The sequence below is a fragment of the Squalius cephalus genome (assembly GCF_949319135.1).
Source record: "Squalius cephalus genome assembly, chromosome: 22".
In the NCBI taxonomy this organism is placed as follows: domain Eukaryota; kingdom Metazoa; phylum Chordata; class Actinopteri; order Cypriniformes; family Leuciscidae; genus Squalius; species Squalius cephalus.
In genome coordinates, this window is record NC_137143.1 from 15321137 (window position 1) to 15339050 (window position 17914).

Genomic DNA, 17914 nt, shown 5'->3' on the forward strand with positions numbered 1-17914 from the left:
AATTGCAAGATATAAATTCAGAATTGTGAGATATAATCTCAAAATCGAGAGTTAGAAAGTCAGAATTGTGAAAAATCAATTCTGACTTCATATCTCGCAATTCTGACTTTTCTCAGAAATGTGAGATGTAAACTCACAATTGCGGGGAAAAAAGTCAGAATTGTGAGATTAAAAAGTCGCAATTTCTTTTTATTCTGTGGTGGAACAAGCTTTCACAACTCTGAACTGGTGTTGTTTGGAAAGAGCTGCATTAATATTAAACATTTATTTTTGTTTTCCACAAACTATCCTTTTAAAGATGTCTTCAAACTATACCAAAAACTCCTTACTCTTCTCAACAGATCCAGTTTGTGTTGGTGTCTCTTCATGTAACCCAGTGGTACTTCATGAAGAGCTGCGACTACCAGGTGCCTCTGTTCATTCACCTCATCTGGATGTACGGGACCTTCTTCTTCGTGCTATTCTCGAACTTCTGGTACCAGGCGTACGTGAAGGGCAGGAGGCTACCGAAGAACACCCAAAAGCTCACCCAGAACGGCAAGGCTAATGGATCTACCACAGTGGCCAACGGCTCGTCGGTAGTTTCGAACGGCCATGGCGTACATGCAAACGGCCAGAGCAACGGGAAGAAACACCACGAGAACGGAAGCACTCTCAACGGCAAGATGAAGAATGCCTGAGAGGCTGAGGTCAGGAGGAAAATACCCAAAACGGATGACCAGGAGAACCAGCAGAATGGCACTATGGAGTCCAAAGAGTGTTTTGGGACCTTTCATTTTCAAATCTTGTTTTTTTTTTTAAATGTGTACATTAAATAAGTACATGGGGATATGAATGCCTTTAACCCCATTTGTTTATTTTTTTGTCATAAATTAATCTAAAGAATAATTATTGAGCAAAATGTATGAAGAGAAGAGGAAGAGGAAAAGGAAGAGTCCTGACTTGATGCATCCTCCGCTGATGTTGCTCAACAGAACGAATTCACAGATGGCCGCAAACACACACACAGACAGATCTGTGTGTCTTTCATACTCCCCCCCCCCAACAGCAGACACTGTACAGTCAACATCAAACTTGAATTACATCTGTAAATAGTTGTACCGTATAAACTAACGGGATTGATACGTTACGTTGAATATTGTTACTATTGAAATAAATACAAAAATTAAATAATTTCCATTTTAAAATACAGTTATCTGTTTATTTCATGTAAGTTATGCTGTTCAATGGCACAGTTCCTCCTCGAATAAAATCAGTGCAGGTCAAAGGAATTTGACCTACAATTCCAGCTGACATTCCCACATGGTATTTGGCACCTCCAATGCAAATGGTTGACATATTAAAATACTTTTTGTATAACATTGACATCTACAAGAATGCAGGTGTTCGCTCTCGCGTTTTAGGATTCCTCGGCCGTTCGAGGGCAGTCGGTTGGCTTCCATCGGATGTGGTTTATAAAGAAATGCAGTGTGTGTGCATGCCGCACTTCTTCATAATCTGCATTTGTCATCTAGAGTATGTGCAGCATGTTGGATGTAAACAAAAAGTCCATTCAGTTCCTGAAAAGCAACAGAGGAAGACCAGATGAGCAAGCGTCCTACGCCGTATGTGTGCGAGGGAGAAGAGAAGGTCGCGTAGGAACAAATGACTTCAAGCTCACAGTGCACAAGTTTGTGCGTATAGTTCGCGCTCCTGTTTATCCAAGCTTCGCCTTTGTTTGGCTAAATTCCTCCCGGTTTTTTTTTTTTTTTCCAGCAGGTGTGTGTTAATGTAGGGCAGAGTTCAGGGCGCTCCTCTTGGCAAGCTGGGAGAACAGGGCGTTTACATGGGATTTGTACAGTGACTCAGAAGGATGTCATCCTCATGCGTATCTCGGGAAGTACAGCCGAGATCGTCATAGCTACAATGAGTTCTACAAGTGGAAGACTGAAGATTCAGGAAAAGAAGAAACCAAGTCTCTCTCCAATATCAGGTCATGCTAATAAAAGTCATTTGCTCAAGAATCATGTTTTATGTCGCACTTTGGTCCTCATTTACCAGAATCTGGCCTTAGGTTTCAATTTTTTTTCTCTCTGACCAAGCCGAGGTCTCTAGGAGGAGTCCAGACTACAGAATAAACTACAGACAGCTACTTCGATTTGTCACAGATGATCCGTTGGTGATGACTAGAGGTCGACCGACAATAGATTTTGCTGATACCCATAACTAAGAAATCAATGTTGAAAGGAAACTTAACATTTTTAGTTCGTTTGTCTTTTTTTGTTTTAAATCGGTTGAATGAATGCGAATAATATCTTTAACTAGTATAATTACTGACTGATTGAAGTCAGTACTGTTAGTACTGAAGTTGCAATTATTAGTAAAAAAGTCACAAGTATGAGATATGAATTCGCAATTTAGAAATTATTGCAATTATTCGAAAGTCACGAATGTGAGATTTGAATTTTTTTGAGGAATAAAGTCACAACTACAAGAAAGTTGCTACTGCGAGATATAAAGTCACGATTAAGACAAATAGTTGCAATAGTGAGATATGAGGTCGCAGTTACTTTATACCGTGAATAGAAATAGTCACAATTATGAGAAATGGTTACAATAGAAAGCCGCAATTACAAGAAATATAGTCGCACACGTAAGCTATAAAGTTACAATTACAAGAAAGCTGCTAAATCACAAGACAAATAGATGCAAAAGCGTGATATGAGGCCGCAATTACGAGAAATTAAGTCAATTTAATGGAATAAAAAGTTGTGATTATGAGAAATATTCACAATAGTGAGACATGAAGCTGCACTTACAAGAAAATAAGTCGCACATGTGAGAAGTCGTCGCACTTGTGAGATACAGTTACTATTAAGATAAAGTCGCAACTGTGAGATATAGTCACAATTACGTAAGAGAATTTTGCAAGAAGTTGTAATAGTCAGATATAAGGATGTGATAATGAGAAAGTAGCAGTTACATTTTAATTTATAACTTTGAGGTGGAAATGCGCTTCCATAAGAACCTTGTGGCACCTCAGTGTTCATTTTTGCCATTATATGATCATTCCAAGAGCTGTGACAGGAGTCGATCAATCAGCAAAAACGATATATCAGTCGACCTCTAGTGATGACTGAGAAATGTTAGCAGTTTTTAAAGCCATTTGATGTTGTAACCCCCGACCTTTTCACAGTGAGCAGTGGGGTATTGAATAAACTACTAAATAAGCTGCCCCATGGGGACATCTACTACATTCCACTCTCAAATTATACTGAACTCAAAGGTTATGCTCATGAGGTTTCTGGGAGTGTTGGCACATGTGACAGTGGGTGGTCCGTCTCTATGACGTATCCTCCAGAATATAGAAGATGAGCTCTAGCTGGCAGGCGGCGAGACCCTGGTACTGAGAGTTACTCTGCACCACGGACATTAATGATTGGTTAAGACAGTCCTGGTACGGTGCTGGAAGGCGCTGACCGTTACCGCCTGCCAAAAACTCCACCTGAAAGATTAAAGACATTTTTTTTTTAGATAACATAGATTAAGAACCCCATTGATCTAATCAACTACAGCACTATTAAAATAAAGCAGAACAGTGGGGAGAATGTCAGATACGTAATACTCACATGCTACACTCCTGACCTGCCCTTACACAATACTGAACTACAGTCATTAAAGCAGCTCAAAGTGTACATGTTCAATCTATGATTAAATATAAGATTAAAAAAGTTGGTAGTCAACTAGCAGACTTGGAAAAGTCAATAGATGAGGTACAGTATATGAAAAGATATTACTTCTTTTGAAGAATGAAGGCAATAATTCTGTAAATATAAATGATTAATTATCAACAATAACTACATTTATTTAGTGTTAAAACTGGAATTATCGTTTGGCATCACAGCTGTGGACATAATTATCGCCATCTCACCTTCTGGCCATCCAGAATTACTCTCAGTGCCAGTTTGGTCATGCCGTCCTCCTTCAGCAAACAGAGAGACTGGCACAGTGCCAAGCAGAACGCCCGTGCAAGACGTTCTGATAGACGGTTGTGGCTGGTGTGGTTAGTAGGACCATTTGGATGTTGGTCTTTCAGCAAGTAAAACACCTGTGACATCAAAACATGAATTAACCAATTGTTGAAAGTGGTTCTCAAAAGCATTTTCAGGGAAAAAATTAAATCACATTCAGATAAAACCACTAAGATGCAGCAAGCTCTTAGTCCATAACTATAAATCAACATAAAGGGCTATTGACATTGGTTATATTCAGGGCTTTTTGACATTCATTTTCTTGCTCACCAGCCACTGTGGCTAGTGGTTTTCCAAAGTTAATGTGAAAAGCATTTTCACATGGCCACAATTTTGACATCGATACCATAGGGAAACCTGCCATATAGATATTTTAAATATTAATCCTAATTTGGCAGCAGGTATATTAAGCTGCTGTCACTTTAAGGTCTGATGCACGGATCCATTATACTGTTTTATATAGCCAATATAGTGTCTTTATGAGCACTCATAAATCAATACGCGCAATCCCACTTCGAAATTCAAAATTCATCCGGAGCAAATGAAACGAGCGAGTAAAGGGTAAAAATAACTTTTTTTTTATGTGTGGGTCAAATCACTTTCGGAGAGATTAGAGAGCGAGAACGCGCAGCTGGTATTGTGTATCCTTCGGAAGAGTTTCAGATATCGCCATGTATCGAAAAATCTATATTTTTGAAAACACTAGATTGCACTTCAGATGCCTTTTTGAAAGACTGCAAATTAAAAATGTATATTATATAAAATGTCCGATGTACTCACAGCAAAGTCCTTTTCATTTTTCGTTTAGGGGTAAAGAGAAGTTTGAAAAACCATTGTAGCCATATACTGTTAGCGAACATCCCGACGCCGCCCACCTTGCTGAGAGTGGCGTTTAGATAAATATGTAAATATTTGCTGCTCTCTTTCTTCTCGATAACAAAAATGACAGCAGTGAGAAAACAGCAGTTAAGAAAGCATCTGGTAATAGCGATTTGGATGTTTGCATGAGCTCTGCAATTCAACACGCCAGTCTGGCCAAGTTGATAATACCTAGAATATCAAAATCAACTGCAGGCGGCAGATCCTTTACCTATTTAGCACCAAAACTCTGGAACGGATACGGTAAAGGAACGCATGAACAGAAACGTTAAAATACTTACTCTGTTTGGAGCGAACCAATTGATTTTCCCCCCTTTTTCAAGCCCAAACACAAACAGTCCACAAGTCACACTCAGTGCATAAACATGTTCAGTGTTTACCTCTGTCCAGCGTATGAGCTTCCCATTGGCTTTGTATTCTAAGCGCTGATGGGTTTTGATGTTTGTGAGAGATTCCATAGACTTCCCATCAATGGGGCTGACAATGCTGTGAGATACAGGACAGAATGAGTGGCAACTAGCACAGATTTAAACTTAATCTACTGTTATTATATTTTTCCTAACCCTTTATTAAAGCGCGGCTCTTCATCCTGCCACTGAATGTGCACATATTCCTGCCTCTCTGCTGGGTGGAGTTTTCCACAGGTGACTGTGAAGTCTTTCATGTCCCGTAGAGATCGCCGTAACTCGCCCATGGTCTCCATGGTTACCTGCACCATCAAGCCATCTGTAATGATAAGCAGACGCATTGGAATCTTAGCACGTGCACAGCTAAACTTCTGGACATACGCATTCAAGTAAGATAAACGTAGATAGAAAGGCATAACTGTTGAAGTGAGAAACAATAGGAATGAACAAATCTTTAACCTTCTACAATGCTGGACTTGGCCAAGTACCCTGATGAAGGTTTGAGCGCTCCACTGAAGACAAAAAAACACGAGCCAGTGACTGAAAGGTGAACAGAAACAAAGATTTAAATTCAGTGAGAGAATTCCAGTCAACAGAATACAACCAACAAACACGTTTTCCAAGACTGTCAGACAGCGCCCTCAAGTGAGCGCTTAAGGAAAGACGCTAATGTATCAGTCCTTCGTTGATGCAGTTTTCATACAGTATGTGTGCATTCACAAACATTTTCTTAGCGTTTTTTTCTTTTGTTTGGGTCATATTAAATAATGTGATCATATTAAAAGTGATTTTTACACTACATTTTAGTGAATGTATGAAGTTCACACAGGTCTCCTAGCTGAGTAACCACAGGTATAGTCCATCATACTGCCCTATTCAGACGGAAATGGTTTCTAACGGGGAAGTAAGGTAATTTCAACATTTACAGTGGCTAGTCTGTAATTTTAGTCCTGTCCTGTTTTCCTCCCACCACCCGTGAAACAATTACAACACAAATACAAACATTGTAATTTAATTGCCGTCTGAATCTCAAGACGGCATCGATCCAAAAGTCGTTTTGTAAATCCTTTTTGACCACTGCAAAGTACCGTCTTTCATTATTCTGGAAACTTTTTAAATGGTCCATTATTATAGTATGCAATACATTTTTTAAATATTTACTATATTATATACTTTTATATCACTTAGGGCTTGCACAACTAATCATTTTACAAATCGAACAAATACCCAGGTCAAATGTTTAGCTAGAGTTTGCATTAACTAATTTCTAATAAAGCTAATTTCTTCTTTTTTTTTAAATGCCATCCATAATTTTGAGAGATAAAACGTAAGAGAGAAATCCATTTAAAATACAGCATGTCAATTTTCCTGTTTTAAAACAGGATATTTAAATAATTGCATAATAGGAAATGATTTTACTATTAATAAATGAAATATAAATGTATTAATTGTCCAAGCAATAACATTTTGTTTACAGCTGACAATCATGTGACTGACCAAGTGAGCAGTGCATTCCCGGGTTCGTAGGATGATATTTGCTCCTTCACAAGAATAAATGGCCATCTGAAGATGCGTTCACGCCACGATGTAATTACCATAATCACAAGATTCACGTCCTTGCAGAAACCGTAATTACAAGTTGATGACAAACAATTACCGTCTGAATAGGGCTCTTAAGAACATGATCCACAAAGTCTGTAAAACCACAAACAGTTTCATTTTATCATTTAAAACTTCTTTAATATGTTTGTGCTAACTTTCTTTAAAATAAATGCAACTAGGTTTGATAACACTTGTACAGCTGTAGGTGCAAAAAGTGTCCAGATACTTTTAGGGGCTCAAGTAGTAACATTTAAAAAGAGCCGACAGACATTCCAGAAGTGTCTAAGCTCACGCCGGTGTTGGGGTGTTCTCTCTCACCTCTGCGGGGTTGGCTGTGAATGCTGATGGCCTGGGTCTGGTACTGTCCATCTGCCGTCTGCACGCAAATGAGATGAGAGTCGGCCTGCTCATTAAAGCAGGCGCCCAGGGCCAGCACTCTTTCATTAGACTTATTCAGAGCCTTCAGCAGCTAAAACACCAGCAGAGACAGAGACAAGACAAACATTATCCTGAGAAGCGGAATTATTACCTCAGGTTTGCTTATCTATTGGACATCATTTATATAACACTCCAATATATTCTGACATTTAGTAAATATCATGCTAATGCCATCTACTGTCTTTGGACATGATACCATTCTATTTTGAGCAGTTCATGGTTATGGTACCTCTGGATGACGTGTTTTAGGGATTCTTATACAGGTGCTTCTAGCCTCTAGATCAACCACGAGCCCCGGCACCGTCGGCAGCGTGTAACGGTAAAAACGGAAATCCTTTGAAAGTCAAAACAGAATAAAAAAAGACATCACACAAACTACATAAGCTGCATGACAGGATATAGTAAATGAAACCGGTCATAAGTCTCACCACTAAGAGCCTCATGATACTGTTGTTGACGGGTCCGAAGAGAGGCTCTCTGAAGCGCACACTGAACAAGGGACAGGGATAAACTACAGGACAGCAGGACTCAGTTAGTGTACTTCCTGAGGTCAGGGGTCATTAAAATGATGCATACAGAGATTATGAAAGATATTAGAGATTTTAAGATCGTAGAGACTAACGCTGCATCTCAATTAGCATATTATCCACCCTAAATAGCATGTTAAATAAGTAGTTAACCCAAATCATAGTTCATCACCATTCAAAAGTTTAGGGTCAAACCTTTTTTAAAAAGAAGTCTCATTATGTTCACCAAGGCTGCATTTATCTGATCCAAAATACAGTAAAAACTTTAATATAGCAAAATATTATTACAATTTAAAATAACTTTTTTTATTTAGATATATTTTCAAATGTAATTTATTCCTGTGATGCAAAGCTGAATTTACAGCATCTTTACTCCAGTCTTTAGTGTCACATGATCCTTCAGAAATCATTCTAGTATGCTGATTTGGTGCTCAAAAACATTTCTTATTATTATCACTCTTATCAGTTGTGCCGCTTCATATTTTGTTTCAGAATTCAGTGATGAATAGAAAGGTCAGAAGAACAGCATTTATTTGAAATAGAAATCTTTCGTAACATTATAAATGTCTTTCATCAAACCGTTTCATTAATTTAATGCATCTTTGCTGAATAAAAGTATTATTTTTATCTTACTGATCCCAAAGTTTTGAAAAAGACTGGAGTAATGGCTGGTGAAAATTCAGCTTTGCCATCACAGGAATAAATTACATTTTAAAATACATTAAAAATAGAAAACAGTTATTTTATATAATAATATAATATAATATCTCACAATATTACTATTTTTGTTGTTGTTTTTTTAATCAAATAAATGCAGTTTTAGTTAGACTTCTTTCAAAAACAGTAAAAAAAAAAATCGAACGCCAGTGTATATATTTATCTTATTTTGAGACAGTTTTCTTACATCTGTACTCCGCTCCTAAACGCAGCATGAGTCTCAGTGGAAAGGCTTTAGCCCACGGAGCCTCGGCACGGAGCATGAGGAGTCCGAACAGGAAGGGCGGCACAGGTAACGGCAGGCCCTCCAGAGACTGGAATGTCGGACGCACGTAAAGAAAGCCTGCATGCTCGTTATTACCCAGAAACCCTCGGGATACCAAAGAGTGACTTAAGTGATTCAGAAGCTTCCCTGCTGCTTGGAGAAACAGCAAAATCAAGATTTATCAAGTCATTGCTAATGTTTGATCTAAGTGTTATGGTCGAGTAACATCTGATACAAGTGTCACCTGTCTGGGCATCCCAGTAGATCTGAATGAAATGATTGAAAATATCCGTTGGGAATCTTTTCTCCTCAGGCAAACACTGCAGTAAAATGACCACCTCTGGCTGTCCAACAGCATGCATACCCTTCGACATAACACACCAGCACCGCCGGTTCACATCTACAGGAACACAAAAACACCACAGCGACCCACATGAATACACCAGCATATTGTTATCAGATGTACAGAACATGCACACACATCCTGAGAACAGACGCACATGCGCACACACACCCACACATGATGGTTTGGAAACCACTGACTACACAGCTTCAATCACGATATAATATACCATACCGATTCGCACAGGTTCCACATGTCAAATCACCAAAAGCATAAATCCATCAAGTGTGGAGTGAGACATTGGGAACATACAGCTGACGATCTTCACCACGGCCAGCAGGTTGGCGTTGAGCACAAAGACGAGAGGCTCTGCGAGACCCCTCTCCAACTCCTCTAAGAGTGACGACTCTGTTCTCTTCTCCTCCAGAGTATAGTCTGCAGAGAAAACACAAGCACCAGCCTCAAAAACCTCAAAATCACTCACAAACCTTCAATCAAATACTTTAGAAGTAAGTTTCACAAGTAAGCTTGAGGTTCCACTGTATGCATTCATTATATGGAAAATCATTTTGTTCCACAAAAGAAAGTAATGAGGGTTTGGAAAATGTAGGGCTGCCCTCGACTAAAGGTTTTCTAGTCAACTAGTAATCACTCATTTAAGAGATTACATCTGCGATTTGGTTATTCCATCTATACCCGCTGGCTCTCTCCGCTCTGCTGGTTCTCTCTCTCGCTGTAAATTAAAAACCAGCTTGTACAAACAAAATGAAAAGCATTTTCCTAGGGCTGCCCCCTAATATTCGACTAATCGATATTGACCAAACATTTTATTATTTGGTTAGTAGCAGAAAAACAAACCTTGTGGCGAAGTTATGCAGTCCTTGAGGGACAGATCATTAACGCTAGGTTCTTTTGGTAATTACAGTATGTCGGACAGGAACTCCAAACGTTCATCTATCATCCATCGACCGCAAATATGGCTTATCATTTTGTACATGGCTTATCAAGTAACTTGCACGATTGCTCTAATGTCAACCTAATTAGATGTGTGCTGCTATTATTAGGGGCATGTGTGTGTTTGTGCGGAGTGTGGAAGCTAAAGTGTAATGCGTTTTACTGCATGACATGGAAGCGCGATCATTTGCATTTTTTCCTGACTAGTGCAGTGCCCGTGCAAAATCATTCTTTGTGTGTTTTTAGTAATTGTTGGTTTGGTGTGTTTGAGTGCTCATTGTTACAATTACACAGCAAACGTTCAGTGACATTTTTATTTGTGCATTGAAAGCAAATACTGATACTGACATAATGACATACAATAAATATGGAAAATTAAACTACATGGCTACAAAACAATTTATAATGGTGATATTAGGTGGCATGTATTTGGGTATCTGTGTACAGGTAGCAGGAGTTTAGATTAGATTTACATTAGTTTCAACTTTGTTGTCATTGTGCAGATTACAATTATAGAGACAATGAAAGGCAGTTAGCGTCTAACCAGAAGTGCAAAAATGCAGAAAAGTGCAATGTGAACAGTATAGACATATAGTGCAGTGGAGACAGTAGTATACAGTTAATGAAGTAGTATGGTGTACAGTAAGGATATTGGGATTTGCCGTCACAATCGGTAAGAGGAGAGTTAACCTCGTTTAAGCCTGCATAGACATGAGCAACTATTTAACATTGCATATTCAACATCACATAGTTACAGGCTAACTTCAGCGCGCATGACACAGTAATAACTTAGCATTGAGACCAGGCTATGCTTGAGCACACAGTTTGTGAATAGGCTACTACAAATGATGGCCGTGAAAGAGACTGTGAACGCATTGAATAGGATATGTTTAGTTGGTGAATAGCATAGGCTACTATTACACAGTAGCGATAACGTTAAGCGCACCAGAATAAAATCTAATAATCAGAAGTAAACAGTGTAGCTGACTTACAGATTCAGTTAACATCAACAAATGAATAAGCGCAACGATTCAGGGAGCAGTCTACACAGTGAACTCTGAGAAAACGCTACTTAAGCTCCGCTGCTTTCTTCGACCCTCTCTGTCTCTGGTCCTGTGCTGTGCTCACTCAGTGTCAGTGTGAGAGGGGGAGTGGCCTCTGGTCCTGTGCTGTGCTCACTCAGTGTCAGTGTGAGAGGGGGAGTGGCCTCTGGTCCTGTGCTGTGCTCACTCAGTGTCAGTGTGAGAGGGGGAGTGGCCTCTGGTCCAGTGCTGTGCTCACTCAGTGTCAGTGTGAGAGGGGGAGTGGCCTCTGGTCCTGCGCTGTGCTCAACCAGTGTCAGTGTGAGAGGGGGAGTGGCCTCTGGTCCTGTGCTGTGCTCACTCAGTGTCAGTGTGAGAGGGGGAGTGGCCTCTGGTCCTGCGCTGTGCTCACTCAGTGTCAGTGTGAGAGGGGGAGTGGCCTCTGGTCCTGTGCTGTGCTCACTCAGTGTCAGTGTGAGAGGGGGAGTGGCCTCTGGTCCTGTGCTGTGCTCACTCAGTGTCAGTGTGAGAGGGGGAGTGGCCTCTGGTCCTGCGCCGTGCTCACTCAGTGTCAGTGTGAGAGGGGGAGTGGCCTCTGGTCCTGTGCCGTGCTCACTCAGTGTCAGTGTGAGAGGGGGAGTGGCCTCTGGTCCTGCACCGTGCTCACTCAGTGTCAGTGTGAGAGGGGGAGTGGCCTGCGCTGTGCTCACTCAGTGTCAGTGTGAGAGGGGGAGTGGCCAGGTGTGCTCAACCAGTGTCAGTGTGAGAGGGGGAGTGGCCAGCGGATAGAGCGGCAAAAGCCAATGTGTGATTCTTTTACCAATATATTTAACAATATCTTTTGCATTTCTAATCCAAACAACGTCAAACTTGGCACTGCACTTACTCGTGCCCGTAGCAAGACACCCGTCAAGTTTGAAATCCATCAGACTAATGGTTCGAGAGATATGCGAATAACAGACACACACACACACACACACAGAGAGGAAGACGTTCCTGTAATTTATAGATAGATGTTAAATTTAATGTACCCAAATCAGCAAGCCAACAAAGGTGGAAAAAAAGCGACAGTGGGAAGGAACCAAAACTTCATTAGGTGGCAGAATGAAGGAAAAAACCTTGGGAGAAACCAGGCTCAGTCGGGGGCCAGTTCTCCTCTGAACGAAGGAGGGGAGCAGAAGCTCATTTGCATTTAAAGGGACACACACAAAAACAGCATAATTTTGGTCACACCCTAAAATCTTGTGAAAAGGGGCATAATATGTCACCTTTAAGCCTAATTTAAGCTAAATCTAATGTCTTTATTAGCAGTGAGAATGTGGACACATTCATACCTCCTTTGACCCCTGTTGATGTCAGAATAGGGGGAAGGTCCTTTGGTGGAGTGGGTTTTGTGGAGTTGCCATTAAGACCTCTGACTTCATCTCCTGCTCTAATGTCAGTCACTTCCTACAGCAAATAAAAAAATAAAAAAAAAAATAAATACAACTATACATAAAATAACTGTGCTATGAGTTAGAAAAACTTTTTTCTAAAGTTTATTTCAAGATGTATATAAAACAAAAATATTTCAAATAAAACAAAATATCCTCTATATTATGTCCTTATAAGGAGTGTTGGGTGTAACTCATTACTAAGTAATTACTTACTGTAATTTAATTAATTTCCCCTTGAAAAAGTAAAGGATGGCATTTAATTACAGTTACTTCTAATGTAATTGCACTAAATACTGTATTTATTCTAGAACAATTCTATATAAAACAATAGTGGATTTAACATCAAAGTGTAACATCTAATGTTAAAATGTATGTTTTAATGTAACATAGTCCCTTTAAATACTTTGGTCAGTTCAAGAATAATAATTTATGCAATTTTATATTATTTATTTAAAATAATTAAAAGAGCAGTTTGATTGTCTACCCTTGTATTGTTTAACTGGTCGAGGCTGATATGGGATTTAGAAAATAATTAGTATTAAGTAATGCAATACTTTTTAGAGAGAGTAATTAGTACAGTAATCTAATTATACTGTGATGTTATACTAATTAAGATGTGATTAATGACTTTTTTAGAGTAACTTACCCGACACTAATAATAAGAGTGTAAAAGTGTTTAAAGTTGCTTTGCAAAATTGAAGAGAAAATAATAATAATAATAATAATAATAATAATAATAATAATAAAATAAAAATAATCTCAACAAAATTATTATAATAATGTTTTTAAAGTTACTGAACAAAGATTACAGGGATGAAGGTATTAAATAAAAAATAAGAATAAAATAAAAATCGAAATAGGGTCATTGTAAGAGTGTTTTGAAAAAATTACTTAAAAAAATTAAAAGGAATAAATAAAATAAAATGAGCAGAAAGATCTCCCGTCATACCGCCTGAGCGAGCTCAGTGCTCTGTGTGTGAGACACACTCCTGTGAATGGGAGAGCTGTTGGCACTTCTACTCTCAGACTGGGGAAGGAGATTATCTGCAAACCAAACCTTCTTTTGGTCCTTGCGAAGAGTCCCTGGTAAAATGACATCATTATAACACCGTAATTAATGTGCAATAACAGTACATAAGCACATAAGTAGCGGAATCCACCACGACACTCACGGTTAATCAAAGTTGAATGACAGGTGACACAGACTCGCCCCTCTTTCCCACCGAGATGAGTCAGCTTAAATCTCAGGTCACAGCAAACCACACAAAAAACCTGCAAACCAAACAGACTTTTCATGTTTTGAAGGTAAACAACATTTTGGTCACAGAATCGCATGCATCTCTCACCTTCCCACATGCTCTGCAGTGATGACGTCTTTTGGTGAAGGAGAATTTGGATCCACATTTCATGCATGCTGGTGCTTGAGAATCAGGGACCCACTGAGGGGCCGTAGTGCCCAGGGAACTGCAGCGCTGCACAGGCAGAGCACCTAGAGAACCCTTCCTCCCCGCAGAGTCAGCGTTCTTAGAGCCAGACACCAGTGACGCTTCCATCCCTCCGCTCTCCATACGGTCCTGGCACGACTCCAGCGTAGAGTCTGAGGGCTCCGTGCTCTCAGTGTCCTCCACAGGGGACGATGGGAGTCCCAGCACGGCCTCCAGGTGCTCCTGCTCATTCTCCGCCCGCTCTTTCTCTTCAATGACAGAGTCCTCTTTCAGACCAGGCCTCAGCTTGCGCTCGTCTAGCAGAGACTCGCTGGAGTCCTTGAGGGTGGAGTACCCAAAACGCCTCTCGCCCCACACAGACAGAGTGGCGGTCACTGCTTGCCTCATGGTCTCAGTGGAGGGAGCTCAACGCGAGAGGGTTGCTGATCATATTTTAGCCCACCCCGCGCTTTGTTTTATCCTCAAACCATCACGACATGGCCTGCACAAAGTCCTGCCAAAAGATGAGTCAGATGTATTAATTCCCAGCAGGTCAGTGGATTTTTCAGGACTGCTTTGGCCTCTATTTTAACCCAATAAAGCTTATCATATTTTATATACAAATTTCTTTTGCCTTCAGTTTGACCAATATATTTTTTAAAGTATTAGGCCTTTTAGCATATTAGTAAAAATGTCCACCTTCAGGTCGTGGTACACGTCTTTTTGCTGTGAAACCGTTAATGATTTTTATAAAGTAAACATAAGAATAACTTTTATATTGTTGGAAATATATTTAAAAAAAAAATTGTTGACCTTTGATCATAAAACTAAGCATTTAAATATCATCTTACGAATATTATTTTTGCTCAGTTCGGCCTCTGAATAAAATTAAGGTGTTTTTTCCTTTCCGGTCGTGAGCTTTATAAGTTACTGAAAAAAGATTACAGTGAAAATTTTTTTTTTTTTTTTTTTTAAACATTCTCCCTTTTTTATATGATAAACTTTATTATCTACAGTATACTTTATCCATACTATATGAGCCATAAAAGCCTGATGTATCAAATATGCTAATAAAAAAAAAACAATTTTATTTAATTTTATGGATGAGTGAATACATTGATGTTTTTTAACATGACTGTGGTATGAAGCATGGCACGATTGCTAATGAGAGACAGATCAGTGTCACACGCGAGTCCCGCGGATATAAAGGAATACGGACATTTAATTCTACCGAACTAAGTTACCCGCAAGTGCAGAATTACTACTCACACAGGTCAGTTTATTAGACGAATTAAACTTGTGAGGTAACGCAGCGCTGTTTCACTTGGTCTACAGTATCACAGTAAACTGCATTTGAGTGTGTTGAAAGTTATAATGTTATTCTATGTGTTAGTTTGTCTGTATGAGACTAGCAGTAAGCTAGATCAACATTAGAATAACATACTGATCATATTCTAGCATTTCATCATGTTGAGCTATATAACATTGATTAGTTTATGTACATTTGCTCACCTGTCTAATAAAGTACATGCATGCAAGAGCAAGTTAGATATTGATCCTCGTTTTAGTTCTCCTTTTGTCCCAAAGTCTGCTTGCCATGGTCCATAATGTTTGAACGAAACAACAACGGCGTGAGCGTGCCACTAGACGTAACGCAGTTGTCCACGTCTGTCGCCATGGTTACTATGGCAGTACGAGCGGAAACCAGGGATAACGCGGATATTACATCATTGACAGGCGACTGACCAGGGACGAGTCGTTATTTAAAATTGGAATTTCTCTGAAATTAAAAATCTTTGGAAACGTTTGGGAGATTGTAAGTACACAACTGCAGGAAATATATCACACTGTGCAAGTGATTTTTGGATATTTTATTACAAAAGTTTTACATATTGTACCTTTAAAGGGACTAAATGATTGAAGAAATCCTGCATACTTAATTGCATATTTAACTGCATTCAAATGCATCATTATGAATATGTATTCTGCATACACCAGAGAGAAATCTGTTGTTTTCACCGTACGATCCAGTTGTATAATTTTGATTACACTTTACATGGTCACTTTAAGATAATCAAATGCACGGATGAATTGTTTACAATTAGGTTTATAACATGCATTTAGACAACAGACTAGGCTTTGAACGGTGTTCTGTATTTAATGCTGTGCCACTGTCTCAGACACAGACACGGGTCCTGCATCACTATTTAACAGTGAGGATTTGCTGAGTGGGCAGAATGACTCGTCTGCATGGGTGTATGCAGATACATATTCACAATGATGCATTTAAACACTCAATCCAAACACTAACACATTTCAATGTGTATTCAATATACAAATTCTCAGACATAAAAGAACCGCTGCAAAGAAGTGCTGAGCAGCATTGCTTTCTGGTTTAGAGCCAGTTTGTCGCCTCACCCCAAACTACACTACCAGCAACGCGACGCGACACACTAGAACGCGTCGCGCGTTTGCAGTTATGAGAGCGTTCAAGTCTGAACGTCGCACTGAAGTGTCAAAACATTCTACTTGTGTAATCTCCGCCTAATGTGAAATTGTTTTCCAAAAAGTTAGTGTAGCATCTGTTACCGCAGGAGCTGAATGTGCGTTTGGTAATTCTCTCAGCACTGCATTGCAGACAAGCCGCCGCAACCTCCACGTACAAGATCTTCACGCCTTTGACATGGACACACGGTGCAGTGGTAGCTGTAATTCAGAATCTCCTCTGGTTAGCAAACGCATGTGTTCATGGCTGATGCACATCACTCTCGCCTGTGGCTGCTGGTGAGTGACTACAGCAATGCGACACAGTACCGTCAACAAGAGCCAATTACCACATCCTCACTTACAGTCATCAGCTCAGAATAAAACCCCGAAAACTCCCTCAGGAATTATACAGATTATGTAGCGCTCGATACTGACACGTCTAATGAATAAATATAACGAATGTACGTAAGAATTTACCAGGATCTCTGCATCCCATCGCCACTTCAGTGAGCTGTTGACTTGTGCTCGCCATCAGAGGTCTGTCTGCGCGAGGCTAGCGGCGCTCGAGATGAACGCGCGTTCACAGGGGCGTCGCAATCACTTGAGAAGTCAAGACGTGCACTCTGACGAGCTATTGTCTTTTCTTTTTCTTAATTAGTAATATTGCCCATTTTGCTTTACTTGGGTAGACTAGCCTATAAGATGACAGCTATGTCTCATTATAGCAGATATTATTTTATTATTACAATATATTATTACCAACCTTAAAGGTGCGGTCACGAGAAATGTCGCAGGCAAAGTCACAGAAAAGTAAAGTCACTTTCAAAACAGCTTTCTGCTGGTACGCGCCAAATTCAGATCAACTTTGCGAAATCTGCGCGGTAATTTTTTTTTTTACCGATTTCGTGGATTCATTTTGAATTACTGGACACACCCGCGAAAATTCGCCGAACATCGGTGAATGTGAACTTATTTTAACTCACTAACGTTATTCATGTTCTGATAATTGCAATTAAACAAATAAGTTAAAGCCTGTAAGCAAACAATGTTAATAGGTTAACAGGAAAAAAAGCCTTCAGGACATAGTACTAACAATCATATGCTTCTCATATTCTCAAATTAATTCCAAATTAGAAAAAGTGTGGTTACATTTACCGTCAGTCAGCGAACTTTCGTGGGTCAAATCCAGTCGTTTCAATAGAAATCCAAGGAATCTAATTTCTCAAAAGAGAGCGAATAAAGATTTCCGCATAGATTTTCCATCGGTTCCATCACTTCTCTGCTTTTACCAACAGCTTGGTTTCAAAGTGACTTCTGTCATCTCTAAACTTGACAATTAACTAGTTTTGCTTTATGGTATCACCGGAAGTAGCAGTTGCGGTGTGAATATCGTCAGTTGCCAC

At 39.6% G+C, this 17914-nt stretch overlaps 2 protein-coding genes across 4 annotated transcripts in view; one reads left to right on the forward strand and one right to left on the reverse strand.

The window, feature by feature from the left end:
- The window catches only part of elovl1b (ELOVL fatty acid elongase 1b), a 31312-nt gene extending 30398 nt beyond the window's left edge, over positions 1 to 914 (forward strand). For both annotated transcript variants that reach the window (XM_079857072.1, XM_079857073.1), the window contains one exon: positions 342 to 914. In XM_079857072.1, the coding sequence (XP_079713198.1) occupies positions 342 to 680 (339 nt within the window). In that variant the 3' untranslated portion in view covers positions 681 to 914. The remainder of the gene's footprint in view (positions 1 to 341) is intronic.
- A 262-nt stretch (positions 915 to 1176) lies between these two features.
- Positions 1177 to 17081, reverse strand: zfyve9b (zinc finger, FYVE domain containing 9b). Of its 2 annotated transcripts, XM_079857071.1 has the most exons (16): positions 16989 to 17081; positions 13947 to 14538; positions 13773 to 13872; positions 13550 to 13683; positions 12499 to 12613; positions 9501 to 9623; positions 9090 to 9245; positions 8768 to 8995; positions 7765 to 7847; positions 7566 to 7670; positions 7217 to 7367; positions 5756 to 5836; positions 5453 to 5615; positions 5270 to 5375; positions 3911 to 4087; positions 1177 to 3484 (listed from the first exon to the last, which is right to left on the reverse strand). In XM_079857071.1, the coding sequence occupies exons 2-16, from the start codon at positions 14430 to 14432 to the stop codon at positions 3323 to 3325; spliced, it is 2370 nt and encodes a 789-aa protein (XP_079713197.1). In that variant the 5' UTR covers positions 14433 to 14538; positions 16989 to 17081; the 3' UTR covers positions 1177 to 3322. The 2 variants fall into 2 exon arrangements, with proteins under 2 accessions (XP_079713197.1, XP_079713196.1); XM_079857070.1 differs by lacking the exon at positions 16989 to 17081 and having other exon boundaries at positions 2267 to 3484; positions 13761 to 13872; positions 13947 to 14533.
- Between the last annotated feature and the right edge of the window lie 833 nt (positions 17082 to 17914).

Coding starts and splice junctions, on each gene's coding strand:
- zfyve9b (XM_079857070.1), bottom strand. CDS start 14,432: ATGAGGCAAGCAGTGACCGCCACTCTGTCTGTGTGGGGCGAGAGGCGT. Junction 12,614..13,549: donor GCACTGAGCTCGCTCAGGCG/GTATGACGGGAG, acceptor TATTTGCTGTAG/GAAGTGACTGACATTAGAGC. Junction 7,671..7,764: donor GTATCATGAGGCTCTTAGTG/GTGAGACTTATG, acceptor TGACTTTCAAAG/GATTTCCGTTTTTACCGTTA.